Genomic DNA, 25,281 nt, shown 5'->3' on the forward strand with positions numbered 1-25,281 from the left:
CAAGATGAACCTCCACTTCACCGGCCTCGCCCTGGCAGAGGTCCCCAGCATCCGCAGGAACTGAGCCGGCGGGAGAGCTTTTTCCGCCATCGCAGCCAACACCTGAAACGAGCAACCGGTGAACATCAGATGCTCCCCGACCCTTAACACGTTCAGGAAGGACCTCAAGACCTGGCGATTCGACTGATCAGCAGCCACCCCCCGCCCCCCCAGCACCTTGAGACCATCACGGGTGAGTAGCGCGCTATATAAACCCGATTGATTGATCTATAAAAGCCTTAAGAATCTCGTCCTTTTTGGGAATTAAAAAATACAAAGAGGTAACCCTTGATGTTGTATTGGAACTGGCTCTAAAGCTCCTTTTATTTATAGAGCTTGTATTTCCTGTTTGAGTAGTTGTTGATGTTCCAGAGTGCACAAGGTGGAATACTGGGAGAATTGCTGGTGGGCTCCAGGCAATAACCAAGTTGGATAATGTACAACACTCACTTGCCGGATGTTATTGACTGCCAGTGGGAAGAAACTGCTGTAGTCAACCCCAGACAGTTGTAGGGTGATCGGGGGAATGATTATGGAGTCACTGTTTGATGGCAGATAGGGAGGTACGGGTTGTGCACCTTTGTCCTGACAATTGGAATGGTTACTCCTATAGCTGCCCCTGTAAAATCCTCTAGGAGGAGGGAACTGATTTTGTGGCCTTTATGAAAATGTGGAGGCATCTGTGGAAGTGGTTTTTGAGCCTCCTCTGTAAAAGAGCAGTGAAAGGAGCCTCAATTGGAAGATGTATGAAGTGTTCCTATGGATTTAGCCACTGCCATGTCTTTTTTTTTATCTTCTCTAAGGCTTTTTCTACTTGTGGGCTGAAGGGATGTGGTTTATCAAAAGGAACATTTAATAAGGTCTGTTGAACTTCTGGTTTAAAACCAGAGATACGCAGCCAGGCGTGCCTCCTTAAGAGGGTGCTAGTATTAATCCCTCTGGCAGCAGTGTCAGCAGCGTCAGCAGCATCTAATGCACACCTTATGCACTAAATCCGGTCCCTTTTTATTTTGCTCCTCTGGGAGATATTGGAGTAATTCCTCCATCTCATCCTAGTGAGCTCTGTCGTATCTGGCAAGAAGTCCCTGTGTATTGGCTATTGGGCAGCAACTCTTGTGCCTGAGGCATCTATCAACTTTGACTTTCTGTCAGGAGGTGGTGCATCAGCTGTGGTTTGTGAGTTTGCTCTATTGTGAGCACTGGACACAACCAATGAGTCTGGTGGAAGCTGACCTCTAATAAAAACTGACTCAGATGGTGGGGGTCTGTACTTTGTGGTCCACCCTAGAAGAAATAATGCATGCACGTGCAGTGCCTTAAAAATATCCTCTGCATGGCGCATTATGCCCTTTAACATCGGAAGAGATTGAGATGTTTTGTATGTAGTCCCTAAGGTTTAAAATAAAAAGTCTTCTTCTAAGGCTTCTTTGTGTGAAGTGACCCCATGATACGCAGCTGCCCAGGCTATGAGCTCCTGATATGAGGGGTTATCAGGAGGTGAGTGTTTTGCACAATAAAGATCAGGATCGAGTCTATATCATAATCCTGCCAGGTTTTGGAGGTGCTTCATACCTACGGTCATCACCTATATCTGCATCTGGATCTATGTGAGGAGATCCCCGAGCAGTAATGTTCAGAGGGCTAGGAGGTGAAGGTATCAAGGGTATAAGGTGAATGTGTTGCTGGTGAAGGAGGAATAGGGTGCATGGGACTGGTAGCTATGTTCTTTTTCAAAGGTATCTTATATCCAGTGTCTTGTAGGAGGAATATGCTACTTACCAGTATGCATCTGTTCTTGGCATGTAGAGCTGCAGATCTACACACTTTTGCATTGATCGCCATCTGGTGTTGGGCCCGGATGTTTGCAGTTTGTTTTTCCTCTTGGAAAGTCTTTGGAAGTCACGAGGTCGGTGACTCCTCCTTTGGATCGTATTGCGCATGGGCTTCGGCTCCATCCTCGGATTGTTTTTCGCCAGCAGGGAAAGATGGAGCGTAGTAATAACAGTTTAGAAACCCATGTGTGTTATATCTAAATAAGATAGACTGGAACAGATGCAGGTAGCCGGGGAGGCGGATGGGTGTGTAGATCTGCAGCTCTATATGCCAAGAACAGATGCATAATGGTAAGTAGCATATTCCGTTCGAGGCATATGAGCTGCAGATTACACACTTTTGCATAGACCATATAGCAGTTCCCAACCTTAGCGGCGACCACCGGTATCTGTTGCAGTGGTTTGAAATAGTGTTTTTAGTACAGCCTGGCCCACACTAGCTTGTTGCTTGGTTTGCACATCTACACAGTAATGTTTTGTGAAGGTGTGCGGTGTTGACCATCTAGCTGCTTTGCAGATATCATCTAGTGGGATGTTCCCTAGAAATGCCATGGAAGCCCTTATCTTCCGTGTAGAATGGGCTTTAGGGGGAACGGAAAGCGTCCGTTTTGCTTTGTGGTAGCAAATCTGGATGCATTTTACAATCCACCTAGCTATCCCTGATTTTGAGATGGGGTTGCCCTTGTGTGGTGGAGAGAAAGAGACAAACAGTTGTTTGGTCTTTCGGAAAGGTTGTGTTCTCTGGATATAGTAAAGTAAGGCTCGGTTGACATCTAGCGTGTGCAGAGCCCTTTCTGCAACGGTCTGAGGTTGCGAGAAAAATACTGGTAATTCTACAGATTGATTTAGGTGAAAAGGGGAAATGACTTTAGGTAGGAATTTTGGGTTGGTACGGAGAACAACCTTGTTCTGGTGCATTTGAAGAAAAGGTTCTTGTATGGTAAGTGCTTGTATCTCACTGACCCTTCTAAGGGAAGTGATGGCTACAAGGAAAGCTGTTTTCCATGTGAGGAATTGCAGTTCGCATTTATGCAAAGGTTCGAAGGGAGGCCTCATCAGCCTTGTGAGAACGATATTTAAGTTCCATACAGGTGAGAGTGGTACTCTGGGGGGAATTATTCTTTTGAGGCCTTCCATGAAGGCTTTAATGGCAGGTACTCTGAAAAGCGATAGGTGCTGCCTGTTTTGTAAGTAAGCTGCAATTGCTGCGAGGTGTAGCCGAATGTATGTATAGGCTAGATTACACCTTTGTAGGTGGAGTAAGTAGCATATGATGTGTTGTATAGACACGTGTAGAGGATTGATTGTGTTGTTATGGCAATAAACAACAAATCTTTTCCACTTGGCAGCGTAGCAGGCTCTAGTGGTAGGGCGTCTAGCTTCTCTGATGACGTTCATACAGTCAGGGGGAAGGTTTAGGTACCCGAATTCTAGGATTTCGGGAGCCAGATCGCAAGGTTGAGCTGAGCTGGGTCCGGCTGCCTGATCTCTTCATGGTTCTGGGATAGGAGGCATGGTGAGAGGTGTAGCTTTTGGTGTGGTACTACCGAGAGTTCCAGCAACGTGGTGTACCACGGTTGTCTGGCCCACGTTGGAGCTACTAGGATCAGTGTGAGGGAGTGCTGTTGTAGCTTTCGCACCACTAATGGAATGAGTGGGAGGGGCGGAAAAGCGTACGCAAATTTGCCTGACCAGTTCATCCATATCGCATTTCCTTTGGACAATGGGTGTGGGTATCTGGCGGCGAAGCTTGGGCATTTTGTGTTTTCGTGGGTGGCGAAGAGGTCTATGTGCGGATGCCCCCACATTTGAAAGAACGGATGAAGAACCTGTGGGTGAAGTTCCCACTCGTGGATCTGTTGTGTCTGTCTGCTGAGCAGATCTGCCACGGTGTTTTGGACTCCTGGGACATGTCGAGCTAGGAGAAAGATTTTGTGGGGAATTGCCCATCTCCATATGGTCTGTGCTAATTGAGAGAGGTGTGGAGTGTGTGTGCCGCCTTGTTTTTGAATATAATACATGGCCGTCATGTCTGTGCGAATGAGGACTGCCTTGCCTGAAATCTGTGTATGAAAAGATTTCAGGGCTAGAAAGATTGCTAGTAACTCCAGCAATCTGCACTGTGAGGTGTAATAGATGAGCTCCCCAGCCGTAGAGCGATGCGTCCGTTGTTAGTATTATTTGGGGAACCGGGTCCAGGAACGGTCGACCTTTGGAAAGGTTTGTGGTGTTCCACCACTGCAGAGAGCGATGGGTGCGACCATCTACCAACACCAGATCTGTCAGTTGCCCCGGGCCTGGTTCCATTGGTGTGCTAAGCACTCTTGGAGTGGACGCATCTGGAGTCTTGCGTGGGGCACTATAAAAATGCAAGAGGCCATCATCCCTATCAGTTGCATAAACACTCGTGCTGGAAGGGAGTGTTGAGGTATGAATTTTTGTCGCAAAGCCTGAATGCTTGCAATCCTGGCCGGATTGGGGTAGGCTATTGCCTTTGAGGTGTCTATGGTGGCACCGAGGTATTGTTTTATGTGGGATGGTGTTAGCTGGGACTTTTGGTGGTTCACCGTGAAGCCTAGTTGGTGAAGTAGTTGGATTGTGGTAGCGGTGTGGTGTACACATTGGTTGTATGAAGTGGGTTTTATCAGCCAATCGTCCAAGTATGGGAAGACGTGAATGTGCTGTCTTCTGAGGTGTGCCGCCACCACTGCTAGGCACTTGGTGAATACCCGTGGTGCTGTTGTGACTCCGAATGGGAGCACTTTGAATTGGTAGTGTTGTCCGTCCACTACAAATCTGAGGTACTTTGTACTGGAATGTGGAAGTATGCGTCTTTCAAGTCCAGTGTGGTGAGAAAGTTGTTCTGGGAGAGGAGCGGAAGTACCTGCTGAAGCGTTACCATGTGAAAATGGTCTGAGTGTATGTATGTGTTTAGGGGTCGGAGATCTAGAATAGGTCGTAGAGTCTCGTCCCTTTTTGGTATTAGAAAATAGTAGACCCCCAAATTTTGTTGATTGACAGGAACGTGTTCTATTGCCTGTTTTTGTAGGAGGGAGATTACCTCCTGCTTTAGCAATGTCGAATGTTCTTGTGACATTGGGCGTTGCCTGGGTGGAATGTTTGGGGGGGTAGATGTTAATTCCAGGCAGTATCAGGACCGAATTATTTGGGTCACCCATTTGTCTAAGGTGATGGCCTCCCAGACATGAAGGAAATTTGTGAGTCTGCCCCCGACTGGAATGGAATGGTCTGGGGGGGGGGGGGGAAAGAAGTCATTATTGGGTAGTAGGTGTGGCAGAACGGGCGTTGTTTGTTTTGCCTCTGCCCTTGTTGTTGTTACCCCTATAGCCGCCTCTTTGGTAACCTTTTGTAAAGGTGGTCTGAGTAGGGGACTTGTACGATGTGGATGCTGTGTCTGAGGAGTAGCCTCTGGATGCACTCCGAAAGGATGAGCGGCGAAAGGAGCGTCTGGGTGGGTGAGACTGTAAGGCCCCCATGGATTTTGCGGTATCCGTGTCCTTTTTCATCTTTTCTAAGGCCTCATCCACCTTTGGCCCGAAAAGATGTTCCTGGTCAAAGGGATGGTTAAGGATGGAGGCTTGTACTTTTGGTTTAAACCCAGATACCCTTAACCAAGCATGACGACGGAGAAGGACGCTGGTGGTAATGGCCCTGGAGGCTGTGTCTGCTGCATCTAGGGCACAACGTATAGAGGTGTTTGTGATTTATTTACCCTCTTGAATTAACTTGTTGGCTTTACTTTTATAATTTTTAGGGAGCTGTTGCATTAGGCTCTCTAATTCGTCATAATGAGCCCTGTCATATCTGGCAAGCAGTGCATGAGTGTTTGCTATACGCCATATGTTGGCGGCCTGCGATGCTGTGCGTTTGCCTGAAGCATCTAGCAGTTTTGACTCCTTGTCAGGCGGTGGTGCATCACCTGACGCTTGTGAGTTTGCCCTTTTACGTGCCGTAGAGACCACTAAGGAATCTGGTGGCGCTGGTCCTCTGATGTAAGAGAGAACTGAGGGAGCAGGTTTGTACTTCTTTTCGATACGTAGGTTAAGGACACGGGCTCTAACTGGGTCTTTAAAAACTTCTGCCGCATGCTTCACCACCCCTTTGAGCATGGGCAGTATGGAGGTGGACCTCTGTGTAGTATCGAATGTGTCTAGGAGGAAATCTTCCTCCACAGGGTCATTATGCATGTCCACCCTATGATAATGTGCTGCTCTTTGCAGAAGATCGTTAAACCCTAATGAATCTTCTGGTGGAGATGGTCTAGAAGGGTAAATATTGTCTTGTGGGACGTTGGGGATATCTGGTATATGGTAATCGTCCCATGGATCTGGAGATCCTGTAGGGGTGGGATCTTGTGGCACATCCCCTGTATCATAATATGGGTCCCCGTGATCATCATCGTCTGGAGACGGAGTAGGAGAACGATGAGGTGGGGGTGGAGGTGGGGAAGGAGGAGGAGGTGGAGGAGGAGGAGAAGGTATTCTGAACGGAGAGGTAGCAGAGTCCATCCTCTTTGGAGGTGGCGGAGCAGGCTTCTCCAAATGTCTCTTCTTAGTAGAGTGTCAAATGTCCAGTTTTTGGATCCTTGGTGAGAGTTTTTTGCAAGGGATCCGGTGTAAATAGCTCTGGTGAGGTAATTTGGTCCGTCGGCGCCGAAGGCGTCGGGGCCGATGATTTTTTAGGTTTTTCCGTGCCGGGGTGATGTTTAGAACCCGGCTTGGGACCCTCCGGTCTCTTGGTCGGCGCCGAGATGGGCTTCGGCTTGGAAGTGTCGGTGGCCTTGTGTGGTTTGGTCGGCACCGAAGATGGCGTTGGTGCCGAAGGGCTGGGTTTCGACCCAGAGGGCTTTGGTGCGGAGCTCGGTGTCAAGGTGGAGGCAGTCTTCTTTTTCGGTGCCGAAGTGTGTTTCTCGGCACCGCTGGCAGGCTGGCTCAAGTCCAAGCCGCCGGAAGGCTTACTTTGCTTCTTCACCGGGCCCGAAGGTGGGGTGTGTGAAGCAGTGTCTCTGGTCTTGCCTAGACCCGGAGGTGAAAGCGTGACCGAAGCCTTTTTGGGTGTGGGAGGGGGTAGATTGGTACTCACGACCCTCTGCGCCGGGGTGATGTCCTCCACATCTGACTCGTCGGCCTCGGAAGCGCCGACGAGGTCCTCTTCGGTACGATGATGTTCCGGATCGTCGATGTCTTCTCCGAAGATGTCAACTGGAATGGACGTCGAGGTGTGTGCCATGTTCCTTCCAGCTCTTCGGTCCCGAATAGTCTTTTTGGATCGGAATGACTTACAGGCTGGACAGTCTCGAGCCTCGTGTTCTGGGGAGAGGCAAAGGTTGCATACCTCATGAAGAACGGTGTGGGGAAATTTGGACCCACATCGAGGGCACTTTTTAAATGGAGTTCTTTCCATGAGCCGGGACCGGAGCCTGGGTAGGCCCGAAGGCCACCGTCGACGACGACTGGAACCGAAGGTTTGTGTCGATGAGAAGGCGCATTGATTGAAGAGATCGTGATCGAAACAATACCGCAAATTGGGGTGAGGATTGCGTGTCGATCGTCGAACTGGAAGCTGTTCGGAACCGGAGCTCGAAGATCACATTGGAGCCCGATGGCGGAAAATAACAATCTGAGGATGGAGCCGAAGCCCATGCGCAATACGATCCAAAGGAGGAGTCACCAACCTCATGACTTCCAAAGACTTTCCAAGAGGAAAAACAAACTGCAAACATCCGGGCCCAACACCAGATGGCGATCTATGCAAAAGTGTGTAATCTGCAGCTCATATGCCTCGAACACCAAGTTATCCTTTTGGAAGATGGTACTGGCGCAGGTTTTGTTATAATGCATTCAGTCTCTGGATGAATATGTATTTTCTTTTGTTTTAGATCAAGTCTTTTTTGCATGGTTGTTAGACTGGGCTTCAGAAGTGCTGGAGGAGCAGATTTATGTTTCGGTGCCAAACCTTTCAAAACCGAAGCGGTCTTCTCTTTCGGTACGGAGGGGGCGCTGTGCCGGCTCAGGCAGAGCCGGAAGGCTTTATTTGTGTTTTTGGGTCTGAGCTGTAGGGCGGGGCGTTCGAAGCACAGTCTCTGTCCCTACCATGGCAAGACAGTAGTGGTGGCCTATCAGACTTTTGTTTGATTGAAGTAGGTTTTGGTGTGGGCAAAAGGGGGTTGGGTCCTCACAGCACCTTGACCAGCTGGGATTCATGAAACTCCAGATCGATTTCAAGTTCAGAGATAGAATTTTGAACAGACAAGGCCTCCTCTTCTTCGGCAGCAGACTTCCATGTCTTCTTGTTGTTGCGTGATATCTTCCCGACGGAAGAGTTTGTGGGGGGGGGGGGTTCTTCCGTGTACTGCCTCTGCATGTCTCTACGTCGAGCGTGATCGTCTCGCAAGGTCTTTTTTAGATCAAAATGACCTGCTGGCGTCACAGTCTTGTGTTCCAGAGTTAAGCACAGATTGCAGACTTTGTGAAGGTCGGCGTGCGGGTTCTTGGAGTGGCACAGAGGGCAAAATTTAAACAAGCATTGGCATAGCCAATAGGTCTCGCCTTTGGGACCTTATAAGTGTTTAGCCATGCAACAGTTGCATAACTAAATACTTATAAGGTCCCAAAAGCGAGACCTATTGGCTATGCAAAGCGTCCGTGTGGTCGCGAAAGTGAAAGTGATCGCAATCGCGATCAAACATCAAAGCGGCCATGCAAGTGAAAGTAATCGTGGTAAAGCGCGGCACCCGCACACATGCACTGTAGCTCTATGCTGGCCTGGTAGCACTTTTTGGAGCCCTCTCAATAAGTCTCGCCAGACCAGCGCATGCGCTGGGTCAGGCGAGACCTAAAAAGGAGTCAGTTCCTTCAGTGGATTTCATCGATTAAGTTGGTATTGAGTAGAAGGTAACCCGGACAGGCTAAGCCCGAAGGCCGCAGTTGGGGTGTTTCGACCCGATGTGTGAAGTCTTCCAAATTTCAATATGCGAGGAATGGAAACCCCGTTCCAAACAAATGATGGTAGAGTGGATTGTACAACGAAAGGATCCCGAAAAAAGGTCTTGAACTGTAGCGCTGCAATACACGTCCGAACCCAATGGCAGAAAGAAAACTAACAATGGAGTCGATGCTCATACGCACTATTACCAAGCAGAGGAGTGATCTAACCTCACGACTCGAAAGATTTCTTCAAAGAAAAAACAACTTGCAAACATCCAGACCCAACACTAGATGGCAGGAGTATGCAAAGCATGTGTATCTACAGCACACATGCCTCTAACATACAATTATTTTTGTTCGACACAATAGTGGACCTTTCTTCTAGCATTGCCAGACATTAATACAGAACATTGAAACAGCAAAGGTTTGACAAATGTTCACAAAAACCAAAGGCGGTGTAAACCATTTTGGTATAACAAAACCATTCCCACTGAGACTGCTTGTTTGTCCTTTCTCTTACCAACAGGGCCAGAGTGGGAGATAGAGGCATCTTTTTAACAGGTTTTAATAACAGGACCATAGCACCAACAGAGGCATTCAAATCTTATCCAGTCAAAAATCAAGTACGTACTAGTGCAAAATTCTGATGCCCCCCCCATTTAGTAGTTAAGCTGAGGATTCCCTGAGACCTTTCAGGCCAGACTCTATCCACAAACCCACCAGTCTGGTATAGTTTTTCCCCATTCAGCCAGTTCAGATTGTCAAGGAAACATAGTGAGATAGTACCTGCCTCTTCACAAAGCGCTACAACTCTGAAGAGGTGGGGGAAGGAAATGGAACGGACAAAGAATGGACGGCAATTAAACAAGTACTTGGAACAAGACTTTAAAACAAAGACCCCAACATGTCTTACTAATGTATTTAACAGCCAGTGAAATCTGAAATCACCCCTATTTGGTAAGATCACAAAAAGCCTAATTTGCAGGTTATGTTACCGGTCTTCAAAGGTCATCCTGGCTCGCCGTGATTTTGAACTGTCTGGTGGTGGGATAGCTATGGGAGGATAACTTGCTGAGTTGCTTGAAGCTTTTTCCTAAAAACAATGATAAATATTTCTCTTACAAAGCCATTTCATGAATGCTGTGGCAACACAACCTTTTACTTGAAAATAATTAAATTATGACAAATATTTGTATTCTCTTTAGCAGTTCCTAATCACATGATAGGATCATTCATATTATTGAAATTTGCAGCAACCCACTCAAAGTGGAAGAACCACAATACATATACAAACAAACAAGTTGAATATAATTAACAGGAAAACTGAGAGGAACACAAGACACTTGCTATAAAAACGTACGACTTTCGGCTGCAGGCGAGGTTCTTTTGAGCTACTAGGAGCGTCCTTGAAACATTTAATCTTAACTAGTGTGGGCACAAAACATGCATTCTGATAGATCTTTTGCCAGGTGTCTGTTTATGACTGCATGGGTGACACTCAGTTGTTTCGGCATTCATCACCTGTAGGCATTTTTAGAGGGAGTGAAGTATTTTTTATTAACAGAAATAAAAGCTTTCCATTCAGTGAGACAATATACATTGCAGTGAGTCAGCCGAACAGTTATATGGCAGTATTCATCCTGTGCAGTACCCTTAGTTCGATAATCCGTGGCACTCCCGGTTAACCACTGAAACCCCCGGCACCCATGCGAGCGAAACCCCATTTACGCGGGCACCCTCTACTCCAATACACAACCTGTTCAGCTCGCTAACACCAGTCGAGATCCTTTTTCCAGCCCAGCGCCAAGACGCCACGGCATAAGTGCGCTTTATAAATGTTTGTCAGTCTATCGAAGGAACCTCCATAGCCCCCCACAGTCTGGCTACATTTCATTTTGCCACCACCCCCGCCAGCGCGAGCCAGATAGTAGCCCATTTGGGCCACACTACCTCCCCTGTCACTCCCAGGATAAACCATCTGGCATCCACCGGGACCTCGGAGCCCACCACCTCAGATATAACCTGCGCAATGGCTTCCCAATAACTCTGTACCAGAGGACACGCCCACAGCATGTGAAAGAACGTCCCAGTCTCATTGCATCCCCTCATACACTTGTCAGACCCACAAAACCCAATGCGATGCTGCACTGTCCTAGGGGCATAGGAACAATTAAGAATCCGGAGCTGAACCAGGCGGAATCGTGCCCTCACCACCATTTCTCTGGGGCTCTGTAGGGCCTCCGCCCAGTCATCCTCACGGAGTCCAATGTCGGATTCCCAGGCCTCTGGTAACGGTCCCAACGGATCTGGAGTGTTATTTATTAGCTTTTTGTATGTAAGTGAGATGGCCTTGTCCACCATGGGATCGAGTAAGAGCCTATCTTCTAAGTATTTTAAGATTTATTGGCAAATCCTTCTGTCAAATAAAGTGTTACATGTATGCGTTTTTAAAGCACTATCTTAAACAGCCTATTGGGCCCCCGATACCAGGTTAAGAACTGGCCACTATAGGCATTTTCACCTTCCATGGTCAGCCTCTGTCAAACAGCTGAATTTCAGATTTTACTCCCATTTGTACACATGTTCATAAATTATCCATGTACACTAAAACTAGTTACTAACATATATTAGTTTTGATCTAGAAACTAGCCTATGATCACATGTTACAAATGATTCCACCATCTAGTCTTTAGGTCTAGTTTTTACGTTTTTTGCTTTGAGTGCCAACCATAGGTGAAGCCAATATGACAGAGCCCAAGCCTTCAATGCCCCAGTACACAGTTGCCATGTTCAGATTTTTTAATAGCCAGGTAGCTAGTTTTGGCTTACGGATCTATCAAACTGCAAATATTATTGTTTTGTACGTTTAAATTCATAAACAAACATGTACTTTGTCGCGTAAGTGAATTGCCAGCCTGACGAGGGGGACAAAACCTGGGGCCCTCCCAGGTGTCACCCTACATTTACTCGTGACAGGAAAGGCTCCTTTGAAGTAAATTCAATTCCTGGATCCACCCAAACTGGTCATCCTTCTAGGAAGATAAAACCTCCCCAATCTCAGGCCATTATTTCTGCTGCTGCTGTGGCAGCAGTACACAGGCTCTTTCATGACTAATTCGGGCCAAGCAATAGCTGAGCAGTTGCTGGAGAGCTAATCCAAATTAACCTTCAGCAATTTCAGGCATGTTAAAGGTGACTTTCTAATAGTTGCATTGCCAATATATTTTATAAAAAAATAAAATAAATAACTTCATCATTAGTCTGAATTTTTATACAATACAGAACAAGACTTTGAATGGAGTCTAATTGGTACAGGCCAAAATTTTTAAATGAAAGTGTACAATCTATACTTTGACTTTTCCTTGTGCCAGCTGCAGCTTGACCAGTTAATGTCATTTTGGGCCTAGCCACTGTGGGAACATGTCATCCCTAATATAACATGTTACGCTCTTAAAGAACAAGTTACTTACCTCAGGTAACGCTTTTTCTGGAGGATACACGATCTGCCTGTGGATTCCTCACCTTTTGAATACCCCCTGTGCCAGCATTCCGTGGAAATTCTTTCCTTGCTCTCCCACGTTGACGAGGACATCATAATAGCACGGCTCCGCTCGCGACTCCGTATGAGGTAATCGGAGCCATAAGAAGACCTAGTCGGCGTGCTGATGTCAGTTCCACCCATTTTTTCTGTGCCTTCGAGGCAAATGGGCGGACCAACACATTTTCACACGTATACACAGTATACCAAATATATATACAAATGCATAACCAATAAAAGCATGGAAAAAGGGCAACAGACCAAACACTTTCCACTATTAAAGTATAAGCATGAAAAAGACATATTAAAAACATTCATGTCAAACAGTCAACGCATTTTTTGGTAGAAACAGGTGGACAACAGGGAGGAGGGTGGAACAGTGAGGAATCCACAGGCAGATACTGCATCCACCAGAAAAAGCGTTACCAAAGGTAAGTAAGCCTGTGGATTCCTTACTTTTTGAATAGAATCCCAAAGCCGTGCCTCTCCCGGAGGAGGGTGTCCACCTGACTAGACCAAAACATTTTGCAGAACAGAACAAGCAAAATGGCCGTCCCTTCTAACCTCTGAAACCAATCAGTAATGCTTCGCAAAAGTATTGAGGGAGGCCCAAGTTGCTGCTTTACAAAAATCAAAACCAGGAACACCTCTAGCCAAAGCAGAAGACGATGACTTAGTTCTAGTAGAATGAGCTCTGTTAAACTTCAGGCGGGTCCTACTTGGCCAAGGCGTAGCAGATCTTGATGCACAAGATGATCCACCTGGAGAGAGCCCGCTTGTGCATAGCCTTGCCTTTCATTCGCCCAACGTAGCCCACAAAGAGCTGATCGTCCAGTCTCGGATCCTTTATTCTGTCCAAATAAAAGCAGATGGCTGTTTTAGGATCCAAGCGATGAAGTCTCTCCTCCTCCTTGGAAGGGTGAGGGGGTTGAATAGAAGGTAGGTGAGGTAATGGACTGTCCCAAATGGAAAGGAGTAACCACCTTAGGAAGGAAAGCAACCCTGGTCCTAAGAACCAAGTTATCTGCATGAATGGACAAGAACGGAGGTTTAGAACTAAGAGCCTGAAGTTCACTTACCCTCCTGGCCGAGGTAATGGCAATCAAGAAAACAGTTTAAAAGAGAGAAGCCTCAAAGGACAACTATGAAGAGGCTCAAGTGGAGAACCCATTAAAAAGGTAAGAACAAGTATTAAATCCCACTGAGGCATAATGAAAGGAGTGGGAGGAAATGTATTTGTAAGGCCCTTAATGAACCTCATAACTACAGGAGATTTGAATAAAGACGGCTGATCCGGCAAACAAATAAAAGCAGATAAAGCAAACAAATAACCTTTAACTGTAGCCACAGCACAACCCTGCTGGGCCAAGGAAAGAGAGAAACTCAGTACGTCAGACAAACGAGCATTTAATGGATCAATGGTACTCCCTCCACACCACTTTACAAATTTGGACAACCTGGAGGAATACACAGATTTGGTGGAGTGCCTCCTGGATGAGAAAATGACATCCACCACATCCTGTGGGAGAGAGAAGGAACTCAGGTTGCCCCGGTCAATCTCCAGGCATGAAGGTGCAGGTTCTGGAGGTGGGGGTGTAGAACCTGCCCCTGCGATTGCAAGAGGAGGTCTGCCCCGAAAGGGAGAATGAGCGGTGGGTGCGATGAGAGGTGAAGAAGATCTGTGTACCACACCCTTCTTGGCCAATCCAGAGCGATCAATATGACTTGGGCCCGGTCTTGGCAAATCTTCCTCAGAACCCGAGGAAACGGGTAAAGGAGTTGCGAGCTCCAATCCAATTGAAAAGCGTCCCTCAGCGCTCCCTGCATCACATACTGGAAACTGCAGAAATAAGGGCAGTGCGCGTTCTCTTGAGTGGCAAACAGTTCCAACCAAAGGGATCCCCACATCTCAAAGATGTGATGGTCCACCTCCGGATGAAGCCGCAACTCATGATCGGCAGAGTAATGCCGACTGAGACTGTTCGCATTAACCTTCAGCACACCGGCTAGAAGAGTTGCAAACACACAAATCTGATGTCCCTGAGCCCAGGTCCAGAGTCGCAGAGCCTCTCGACAGAGGCGATACGACCCTACACCTCCCTGCTTGTTGATGTACCACATCGCGGTAGTGTTGTCCATCAGGACCTGAACTGACTAGCGTGAAGGGAAGGAAGGAAAGCCTTTAGTGCCAAACGTATCGCCTGCAATTACAGAAGGTTGATGTGAAGCAACCGTTCCTCTTGAGACCAAAGACCTTTGACCCCCAGATCCCCCAGATGAGCCCCCCACCCTAAAGTGGAGGCATCCGTGATCACTGTGGCCACCGGTGGAGGAGGCTGAAAGGGCTTTCCCTGAGACAGATTGCCCTGCACTCCCCACCAAGTCAGCTCCGCTGCAACTTCTCTGGAGATTCTGACCTTCTCCCAGAGATCTCCGTTGAGTTGATACCACTGCCTGCGGAGGCACCACCGGAGTGCCCTCAAGTGCCAGCGTGCATGACTGACCAACAGTATGCAGGAAGCAAACAGACCGAGCAGGCAGAGAACCTTCAGGACTGGAACAACTGTTCCATCGTGAAACAAAGGGATCATCTCCTGAATGTCGAGAATCTTCTGCGGAGGAGGGTAAGCTAGACACACAGAAGTGTCCAGTATTGCCCCTATGAACAGGCTGCGCTGAGAAGGCACCAGGTGAGATTTGGGTATATTTATCGAGAAACCCAAGTTGAACAACAGTTGAGTTGCTGCATGCAAGTGGCGCAACACCAACTAAATAGACTCTGCTTTCAAAAACCAGTCGTCCCGAAAGTGGAAAATAGGAACCCCTGACGTTCTGAGAACTGCTGCTACCACTGCCATCACCTTCGTAAATACTCTAGGTGCGGAAGTTAGACCGAACGGAAGGACCGCAAACTGGTAGTGCTGAAATCCTACCGTGAACTGGGAGGTACTTCCGATGCGACTTCAGGATGGGAAGATGAAAATACGCATCCTGCAGATCGATGGACACCATCCAGTCTTCCTGTTGCAGCGCCATAAGAATCTGAGCCAAGGTCAACATTTTGAACTTTTCTTTTCTGGGGTAAAGATTCAAAATCCTGAGATCCAGGATCGGTCTCAACCGACCATCCTTTTTGGGGATCAGGAAATACCAGGAGTAGCACCCCTGACCCCTTTTCCTGCTCTGGAACCACCTCTATCGCACCTTTCTGTAGCAAGGAAAGAACCTCCTGCTGCAAAGGCAGCAAATGGTCCTCTCTACACCAACCCTGGCGAGAAGGGTAAGGAGGAGGAAACTCTAAAAAAGGGAGGGTGTACCCATTCTCTACAAGATTTAAAACCCAACGGTCTGAAGTAATCGATTTCCAATCTTGTAGAAAGTGGGACACCCAACCCCCTACAGGACCAACATGCTCTAAGATTGGGGATCTTGAGTTGCTTTCCTGAGGAACCAACGGTGGAAGGAGGGGAGGAGGAGGACTGCTGCCGAGCGGCTCTTCAAAGACGGCCACTATTTTTACCCCTATACGATTTGTACAAAGGGTTCTGCTGCTGGCTCTGCGGAGGTTGTTGGCGGCCACGAAAAGAAGCTGCCCTTCCAAATCCACGATACCGCTTGTAGCCGTATCCTCTAGACTACGTTTGAAGGCCCAGAGATCTTGCAGTCGCTCTGCTATCCTTAAAGCGTTGTAAGACAGAGTCAGCTTTAGTGCCAAAAAGTCTCGTACCATCAAATGGCAAATCCAACAGGGTTGCCTGAACATCAGGAGCCATGTCCAAACCGGACTATAACTTGACGGGTTGCAGCCTGTCAGAAAGTGCTTCCAGGAAATTACCCCGATTATCCTCGGGCAACTTTGGGGCTAGCTGTTTGACAGATCCATAAGAGCATGGATATATCCCTCAAGTAAAAAGGTAGCATTAGTGGATTTCAATGGCATACTTGCAGATGAAAATACTTTCTTTGCCGCCTGCTCCAATTTTTTTTTAGAATACCTATCCCCCGAGATGGTAGGGAAGGAACCAGATGATTCTTTCAAGCAAGAAGCTTGGACCACCAAGCTTTCAGGTGATGGATGAGTTGAAAGAAACGCACGATCCCCAGGAGCTGGCTTCTACCTTCTCGCAATAGACCTGGAAACGGCTAGAGCAGTCAAGGGTCTTTGCCAGACTTCAAAAATAGATTCTGTCAAGGCCTCATTGAAGGGCAGAAGAGGCTCAAACTGTAAAAGCTATATTAAGAACCTCAGTTAGAATGTTAGATTTTATCTCAGCTGAAGGTAACTGCAGGTCAAGTAACTCCGCTGCTTTTCTTACAACATAAGGAGCAACATCCTGTGATATCCCAGCCTTTGGAGATGAGAGTTCATACTCAGGGGAAGTATCCAACCCACTGGCCTCCTGCAAATCTTCAAACTCATCCACAGTCGACAATTTCTCCCTCCTCCTGTTCCTGTCTATATTCCTCCTCTTCAAGCAGCCTCTGCGCATTCCTCCTAAAGCGCTGCTTCGGAATCTGCGTTGGCGGAGCCAGACGCGGGGCCGGCATCGGCGTCGATGGAGGACCTGCAGGATCAAGCGATCGAATCAGAGGCGGCGCCGACTCGACAGCCGAAGGAGTCCGAGGAACCGTAGTGGAAGACCTTGGCGACGGAAAATGCCAAGCCAGAGTCGTTGGCATGAATGGTACGAAGGGGACCTGGGCATACTGGTGAGGTACACCCAAATTAATGGCCAATGTTCCCACCGGGCCCAAAGGCGCACCAGTTGGATTGGAGGCCCTGGCAAACATGCCAAACATCGCATTTAAAAAATGCGTAGGATCCGTTCAAGGACCAGGAAAAGGAGGATATGGATCCGTACCTTCCTGAACAGGTATCACCTGAGGCTGTACGGGAAGTTGCGGAGCCGGTGGAGACGGCGCCCGCACAGACGAAGCCACATGAACAGGAGAAGACTCCCTGGGCGGAGACCTCCTGGGCGTTGCAGAACCTTTAGGCGTCGAAGAGCCCCTCGACGCCGGCGACCTAGGAGCCGGGGAATAAATCGGCGTCGCCCGTGGGGTAGGAGATGGCAAAGTCTTTCCTTCGAAGTCGCTGACCTGGAGAAGGCGACCTCAATGCCTTGTTCTTCGACGAACTGTCATAACGCCAATGACCTGCGCATACATTGAAATGGAGAAAACACTATGTTATCCTGAGAAGTTATCCTCAATGAAATATCTGCGTTGGATAAAGCTGGGTCCCACTTGGAAGACTACTCTTAAATCCATTTTACTTGGACTAAGTTTCCACTTCCTCAAATCCAGGCCAATGTCCCACTTCGTTAGAGAGTTCTCGGTCTAGTTGTTTCCCGACTCGAGACTCTCTTTGTGTCCAATGCGCCTGCGCGAGCTTCATGCGGCGCACTTCAACTGTGAAGCAACCCGAAACGGACGTTTATCTTCAGCGCTCAGTGAACAGACTGAGGAGATTAAGTCTGTAGCGGGCATGTATCCTGAACTTCAGCTGAAGCATCTTGAGGAAAGTACTGGAGGCATTTTCTTGTGTATTTTGCTAGAATATTTCTTTAGGTTTTCAATTTCTTGAATTTCAGCGCTATTCCAGTCAGCAAGTTATCGCGCTATCAGTCAGCCAGTTTACCTTAAAAGCAGTGTCCAGTATCTGAGGAAAGTGCATTGCAGAGTTTGACAAGGACAGCTGAGGAGAAGAGTCTTCTGTGAAGAGAAGCCTTTTCAATAGTTATAAGTAAGAGTGTTTTGTCTACAGTGTCATAAAGGTTGGCAGGATTTTGCAGAGAAGAAGTTAAAGGCAACGCTTATTTCCGTAATTAATTCCTAGAAATAAAAAGACTTGAGAAGCTTTTCAGAACTAAATCTTCAAGGGCTATTTAAGAAAAGACCTAATAGAGAACTGCAAAACTATTTAATAGTGTGAAAGACTGTCCAGCCACAAACTCACCAATTTTTCTCAAATTTAATCTCGCTCTGAGACCCAAACAAACTGATCAAATGATCAAAGACAGAACTAATAAGACAGGAGCTAGTCCTCTGGCATAAAAAGTTAAGAGTAGTTAGATAGGGAAAATATTACTATGCAGGGTTCTAGATAGGGAAAAAACCAATTGTTGTCATTCATTGCAGGAATCAAAATAGACCAGAAATCCAGAAGAAGAAACAGAGTCCCGAGGCAGTCTCTCTTGTTTTGTCTTCCACTTCCCCTTTCCCCCTTGCCGAATTTGGAGGCAGTTGTTTTCACCTGTCCCTGACTTAGAGGAGAGGGTTTTGGGACTAATCATCTGTTCCTGGGGAGATTGCTACAGGACTTTGACACGAACGGCGCCGATAACCATGCCTCTTCTTCGACTTTTTGACTTCGAAGTGTGCGAAGACGACAACTTTGCACGTTTGAGCCCTCTTCTCCTTTTTTGTTTTGGCCATGAAGAGTTTAGCTTCACGTTCTTTTAGAGCTTTCGGATTCAACTTCCTGCAGCTTCGACACCCTTCGACGTCGTGGCCAGAAGACAAACACCAAAGGCAATCATCAGTCATCGACATGTGACCGCCACACTCCCTGCAGGGCTTGAATCCAGGCTTCTTAGAAGTTGCCATATCTGAATACTTTAAAAAAGTAATCACCAAGAAAATGGAGTGTTGATGGCATGGAAAAAAGGGAACTGACGTCAGCACGCCGACGAGGTCTTCTTATGGCTCCGATGACGTCATACGGAGTCGCAAGCGGAACCGTGCTATGACGTAGTCTATGTGGGAGAGCTAGGAAAATTTCAGCAGAATGCTGGAGCAGGGTGTATTCAAAAGGTGAGGAATCTACAGGCAGACGTATCCATCAGAATATTATTTACCTCACCATATAGGCATCAAGGTGCACTTATGGTGGACTTCTATAATATTTAAAATCAGGTTTTCCTATCTGTCAGAAGCGTGATCTTGACAGGCTTGGGCAGCAGGGTTAAATCTACTGCTGTCAGTTTACACAAGGTAGGCCTGAAGTCAGGTTTCACTATCACTGTAGTGGATGACCTAATTGGTGCTACAGTCCACAAGTGACATTTAACTTTCCATACTATGGGTGTATTACTACACCATGTGCTATGGCCTTGTAGGAAAATTAACTGTGCCAATTATATTGTAAGCCAATTTCGACATGTTTTATTGATCTGAGCACATTTACTGTGCCCTGGACAGTAGTGTCCAGAGTTCAAGATTACCAGCAGGTTAGTTTAAAAAAAAAAAAAGAAAAATTTGGATGACCACTTTAAGAGGGACACTTTGCAACACATTGAAAGTCAAAAATTCTGTAAACTTCTCCAAGTTCCCATCGCTAATGCAACCATCAGTGAAAAGTGATCCTCAACAGAAAAATCTTGTTATGGGGAAGCTACAAAGAAACCGTTGTGTCGCTTACTTTTGACCTTTGGTCGATCCTGTATCTAAGGTTCCAAGATACAGGCCAAGCACATATATTTAAATCTTTTGGGAAGATCACGAATTTAAGGTATGAGTAGTCCAGGTGCTAGATTAATACCTCGCTGAACTAATCACGAAAAATTGTTGCTGCTATTTGGGGGCTGAGAAAAGAAAAAGGTACACTATTTAAATAAAGATTATGTATTAATCAAAATAAAATGGTGCCCCTAGCCTGTGGGAGGCCATTACAAAAATGGGGTAACCCTGAAATGATCGTGGACCTGGGTACAATATAATACAAAATACAGTGGTCCTAAACCTTCTTTACAAAATCATAAGTCAAAACCCTGTTTGGGTATAGTTTAGTAACAATTTCCATGAGCATTCTTAGGAGCAAAGCACCTGCTCATAGTATTGAATACCTTATTCAGATATAAAACTAATTAGTGCAATAACCCATAACTTAGATCATAACACATTTTATTCATATGCCGATAGTGTACAATTCAAGAACATTTTCAAAAAGATATACACTTATCATTGAGTGTAGGTAGTTGCTCCAGGTGGAACGTGCGTACAAAAAAGGTGCTCAAGTGTAAAGGAGTGTGAAGCAAGAAGAGACTTCAGAGTAGTGACATAAAGGGGAGAACATTAATAACCAGTCCAGTTGTTTAAAAATAATAATCACCGTCCTATCAGGCCTGGCCACGTAAACAGTAAGCAACAATTCAATTACAGTTTACATTTACGCAATGATAGACTCTTGCGTTGCACGTTTATTTGGGGATGAATATGGGGTCCAGGCAAAAAATAGGGGCGGCGACGTTTCGCACCGAATGAGGGAGACATTCGCATGTATACGTAAGCTAATGAACCGGCTTTTACGGCTATATTGACGGTCGACTCTTTACAGGGATCGTTTCACATTACGATCTCGAGTAAGATTAAGGCTACTGCCTTGAAAAGCATTTACCGGCGGAAGTGCACCTTGGCCCATAAACATTTCATGGACCCCTATTCAGTAGAAATCCACTACCTGCATGTCTCTGGCGGGTATGTGACTTAGTCCTATATCTAATCAGGTTGCTCCACCCTGTCCTGAGGAAGACCCGCAAGGCCGAGGTTCGAATTACCCTCGCGGCCACAAGACGGGTCGAAACGTCAACGCCCCTATTTTTTGCCTGGACCCCATATTCATCCCCAAAAAAACGTGCAACGCAAGAGTCTATCATTGCGTAAATGTAAACTGTAATTGAATTGTTGCTGTTTACGTGGCCAGGCCTGATAGGACGTGATTAATAACCAGTCCAGTTGTTTAAAAATATTAATGTTCTCCCCTTTATGTCACTACTCTGAAGTCTCTTCTTGCTTCACACTCCTTTACACTTGAGCACCTTTTCTGTACGCACGTTCCACCTGGAGCAACTACCTACACTCAATGATGTGTAAATCTTTTAGAAAATGTTCTTGAATTGTACACTATCGGCATATGAATAAAATGTATTATGATCTAAGTTATGGGTTATTGCACTGATTAGTCTTATATCTGAATAAGGTATTCAATACTATGGGCAAGTGCTTTGCTCCTAAGAATGCTCATGGAAATTGTTACTAAACTATACCCAAACAGGGTTTTGACTTACCCTAGCCTGTGGGAAGCTTCCCTCCCACTCGGTTAACTGCCAGCCTGATTATGGGGACAAAGGCTGGGGCTGTGCCACGTGACATTTACTTGTGACTGGAAGTTTCAAGTTAACTTAGAAGTCATTCAGGTTCCTGGACCCATCCCACTGGATGTTATCCAGAGGAAAACCCCCTTCCTACTCCCACCCCATTATTTCTGCTATGAGAGCAGTTTTCACACCTAATTTAGGTCACAGAAAGACTGGGCAGTTGCTGGAGTGATGAAGCAAATTAGCCACCAGCAGTATCAAGCAAGGTTAAGGTAATTCGCTAAAAATTACATTTTCAATATACATTTTATAAAAATCCAACTTTAGCATTAGATTGTTTTTTCATTAAACATGAACATAAGTCTCTGAAAATTGATCTGCATAATCTATACTTAGACTTTTCCTATGGGCCAGTATCAGCCTTGACAGTGACAACGTTTAGGGTCAAGTCACTAGGGGAACATGCCATTTGTAGAGTCACACAGTTCACTCTTCAATAATATGCACCCTATCTTCTGGACACCTTGATTAGCTTAGGGGACACTTATTTAATATTCAAAATCAGGTTTTCTTCTTGTAAAAGGTGTGATCAACAAGTGTGTAGCAGGGCTCAAGCTGCTGCAGTCAGGATACACAGGAAAGACCTGAAGCCATTTTAGGGGCACTGTAAGGGATGGCACAGGTGCTGCAGACAACAAGTGGCATTCAACTTTAAATAATATGGGTGTATTTCTGCACCTGTGCTTACAGAAACATTTTTAGTGCCAAGCAGGTTTTAAACCAATTTCAATATTTTTAGGGGTCATAAACATAGTCTGGGCACTGGAAAGTAGTATCCCAGTGTTTGTGTTCAAGATTATCAGCGCGCGAGTCCCAAAACATTTGAAAAACTGGTGATAGGCAGCCAAAAAAGAGCTCTTTGCAATAATGCTCCTGGCTCACCTATCACTGCAAGTAGCATCTTTGGAACTGCAGGACAGATACATGAAAGTAGGTGCCCTGCAGCTTCAAAGCCACCATCCAGTCACCTGGATCTGGTGCAGACAGAACCTGGGCCAGCATGACCATCTTGCATTTGTCCTTCTGCAAGGCATTCAGAGGGTGTAGGTCTAAAATATAACGAAAGTCTCATTCTTTCTGCACAAGGAAATAGAGGGAGGAACAGCCAGTCCCTAATTTCTGCACCAGGACCCTCACTACGGCTCCTTTAGCCAAAGGAACCAGCACCCCCTTAAAGCAAGATAGACAGGTGCTCTTTTCGTGGGATGGGGGGCTGGAACGTATATTGCCCGTGGTGGCCTGGACTTGGTCTGCTTGATCCCTGACTTGAACCCAAAAGGACTGGAGTGTCTGCTGCAGGGGTAGCAGGCCTTGGCACGATGAGCATGTCAGCCCCCTGGTGTAGTTTTTGAAAATGGCGAAACTGTTGAAGATACTGTCATGCAGAAGTAGAAAGGTCCATAGAAATAACCATGGCCTGGCTTCCTTTAAAAGGCTTTAATTCTGAATCAGCCTTTTCAGCAAAAGGCAAGAGACAACAAATGCCTTGTCCATAAAAGAGACCTGCACATTCACAGAGAAGCCTGGCGACCTCATCCAACAGTGCTGCTGAAGCAAAACGCTAGTGCCAACTGCTCTGACCAGGCAGTCCTTAGTATCTACTCCAGAGTGGATGATGTACTTTGTGGCATCCAGACCATCCTGGATGGTTTGATACAAATTGGCACGAAATTCCCCAGGAACTTCTGGCAACAAGTCCATAAAGCATGGGTAAATCTCTCCAGCAAGCAGCAGCCAATGACTGACCGGAGGGCTAGCCTGACCAAGGAAAACATCTACTTCCTGAGTGCCACAATTTGTTTTCAGGAGTCGCTGCAGGGAAAGAATAAGGATTCATCCCACTGATTTAAGCCTCAACCACCAAACATTCTAGTATACAGACGGTGCTACATCAAGAAATCGGGGGTCACCTGGCAGCAGTCTGTGGTGTCTAGCAACATGGCTGTTCAGTGGGGGGACAGGAATAGAGCTTCGACTAGCTGCCCAGAAGGGTGTGTGTCAGGGCTTCATTAAATGGAAGTAAGGGGTTCAGATTAAGCAGAAACTGGTCTACGCCCTCTACTTTGGGCAGGACCTCCAAGACTACTTCTGGTGTTCGCCAAAATACAACTTTGGGTTCCCGAATCACCTTTGAGTTCATAACTGACTAGGAGTTATGCGCCAAAAGCCAGAGGCACACCTCATGTGGAGCCGTCAAATGCATTCGCTTGAGACACTCCTTACAAAGCTTAAACCCTGTGGTTTTAGGTGAGGATATAGTTCCCTAGCACTCTGAAAAAAGAACTTTGTAAGAAAAACTGATCAAGTGACAAGGAAAAGTTCTGTAAGCTCCATATTCACATACAAAGGCACAGAAATTAAAGAACTGATGTGACAGGAGGTCACCCTTATATGTGGCTAAATCGTCACTTTTGGGGCAGACCCACTTGGCGCGTCCTCCCAGTGCATGGGATCAATGCTGTTAAAATCTTCCAGATCCAGCCTGTCAGTCTACAGGTGAGGAATCTGGAATTAGATGTATCCATCAGAAATAAATATATATTCACTGAAAAAAACAAAAAGGTTAAAGTGGTGTCATAGCTAGGTTTCAAGACCTTCTCTTATGTTTAAAAAAAAAAAAAGGAAAAAAAGGCCCCGAGTCCTACTGAGGATTGGATGCAGGATCTGGCTAGATGCTATGACAGAGGTCATGAGTGATGTCATCAATGTCATTTAACATGTCATACGTGATGTAACATGGGAGGACAGTAGCAGTGTATGTTGAGGGTGCAAGTTCTAGTTAGTTCACTAAACTATAACTGGTGTATTCCAATGGTTTTGGGATTTTTTAACAATAGCTTGAGTTTCCTTCCAAAACCTATTTATAAAAGCCACTTTAGCCATACTTTTTTCAGTGGATATCTGTTTATTTTTTTTAACTAACAAATTCACCTGAACCTTTGCTTTTTTCCTATCCTACATTGGGTGACTAATTTTGTCCTGGCTGTTGCTCCAGAATCCTCCTACAGCCGGGAGGACGGTCATTCTTGAAAAGAAAGGTTTACTGCAATTAGTATGCAGGCCCTTTGGAGTTGTCTGTTGCCTGTGAAACCCCTGCCCGCGGGCTGAGTTTGCAGGTCCCCGATCACCATGGCCCAACACCTGTGACTTTTTTCAAGCAAGGAATCCATTTTTAGCAAAAAATATGTTACCAATTGAACAGTACATTAAGGATATGCTGTTGTACCTTCAGTTTGAATGATGATACTCTGCAACATAAATTACATCGAAGTAAAATGGACGTTATTCTCTCTCTCAAAAGCAGTGATTGATGCATTTAGTGCACTGAAAATTATCTTGCCTTCCTGCACTTCTACTTTTTCACACTTTCTGTAGGCTTCCGGTATATGCTTGAGAAGATGTTCAATTTCCTTGCAATGATATGCCATACCCGGACAGTAAGCTGAGTTTGCTATGTGTCATTGCATGCCTGTGTTGACAACTACCCTTACCCAGAAAGGGTCTATTCATTTGCTTTCTTTATCCAGCAGCAAAGTGTCTTGTGCTTAAGCACTTTTTTTGCAGTGTGCAAAACCAGAGAATCGTATAGTTTACCTGTCGGTGTAGTTTTGCAGCTGGAAGACTTTCTGGATTCACTATGAGGTGCATTATTCCGCCATCTTGTGGTTGGGTCCGGAATCGTAGTATTTTCTCTCTTTTTATTCCTGGCCCAGGCGGGCAGCGACATCCCACCATTTGGTGTCCTTTGTGACGTCGGCGCGCTTCCT

At 46.3% G+C, this 25,281-nt stretch overlaps 1 protein-coding gene across 2 annotated transcripts in view; it reads right to left on the reverse strand.

Annotated features, from left to right (window-relative positions):
• The window catches only part of AFF4 (ALF transcription elongation factor 4), an 862,537-nt gene that overhangs the window by 255,716 nt on the left and 581,540 nt on the right, over positions 1-25,281 (reverse strand). For both annotated transcript variants that reach the window (XM_085618067.1, XM_085618066.1), the window contains exon 16: positions 9,814-9,911. In XM_085618067.1, coding sequence (XP_085474193.1) covers positions 9,814-9,911 — 98 coding nt within the window. The remainder of the gene's footprint in view (positions 1-9,813; positions 9,912-25,281) is intronic.

Source organism: Triturus cristatus, chromosome 7 (genome assembly GCF_964204655.1).
Source record: "Triturus cristatus chromosome 7, aTriCri1.1, whole genome shotgun sequence".
NCBI lineage: Eukaryota > Metazoa > Chordata > Amphibia > Caudata > Salamandridae > Triturus > Triturus cristatus.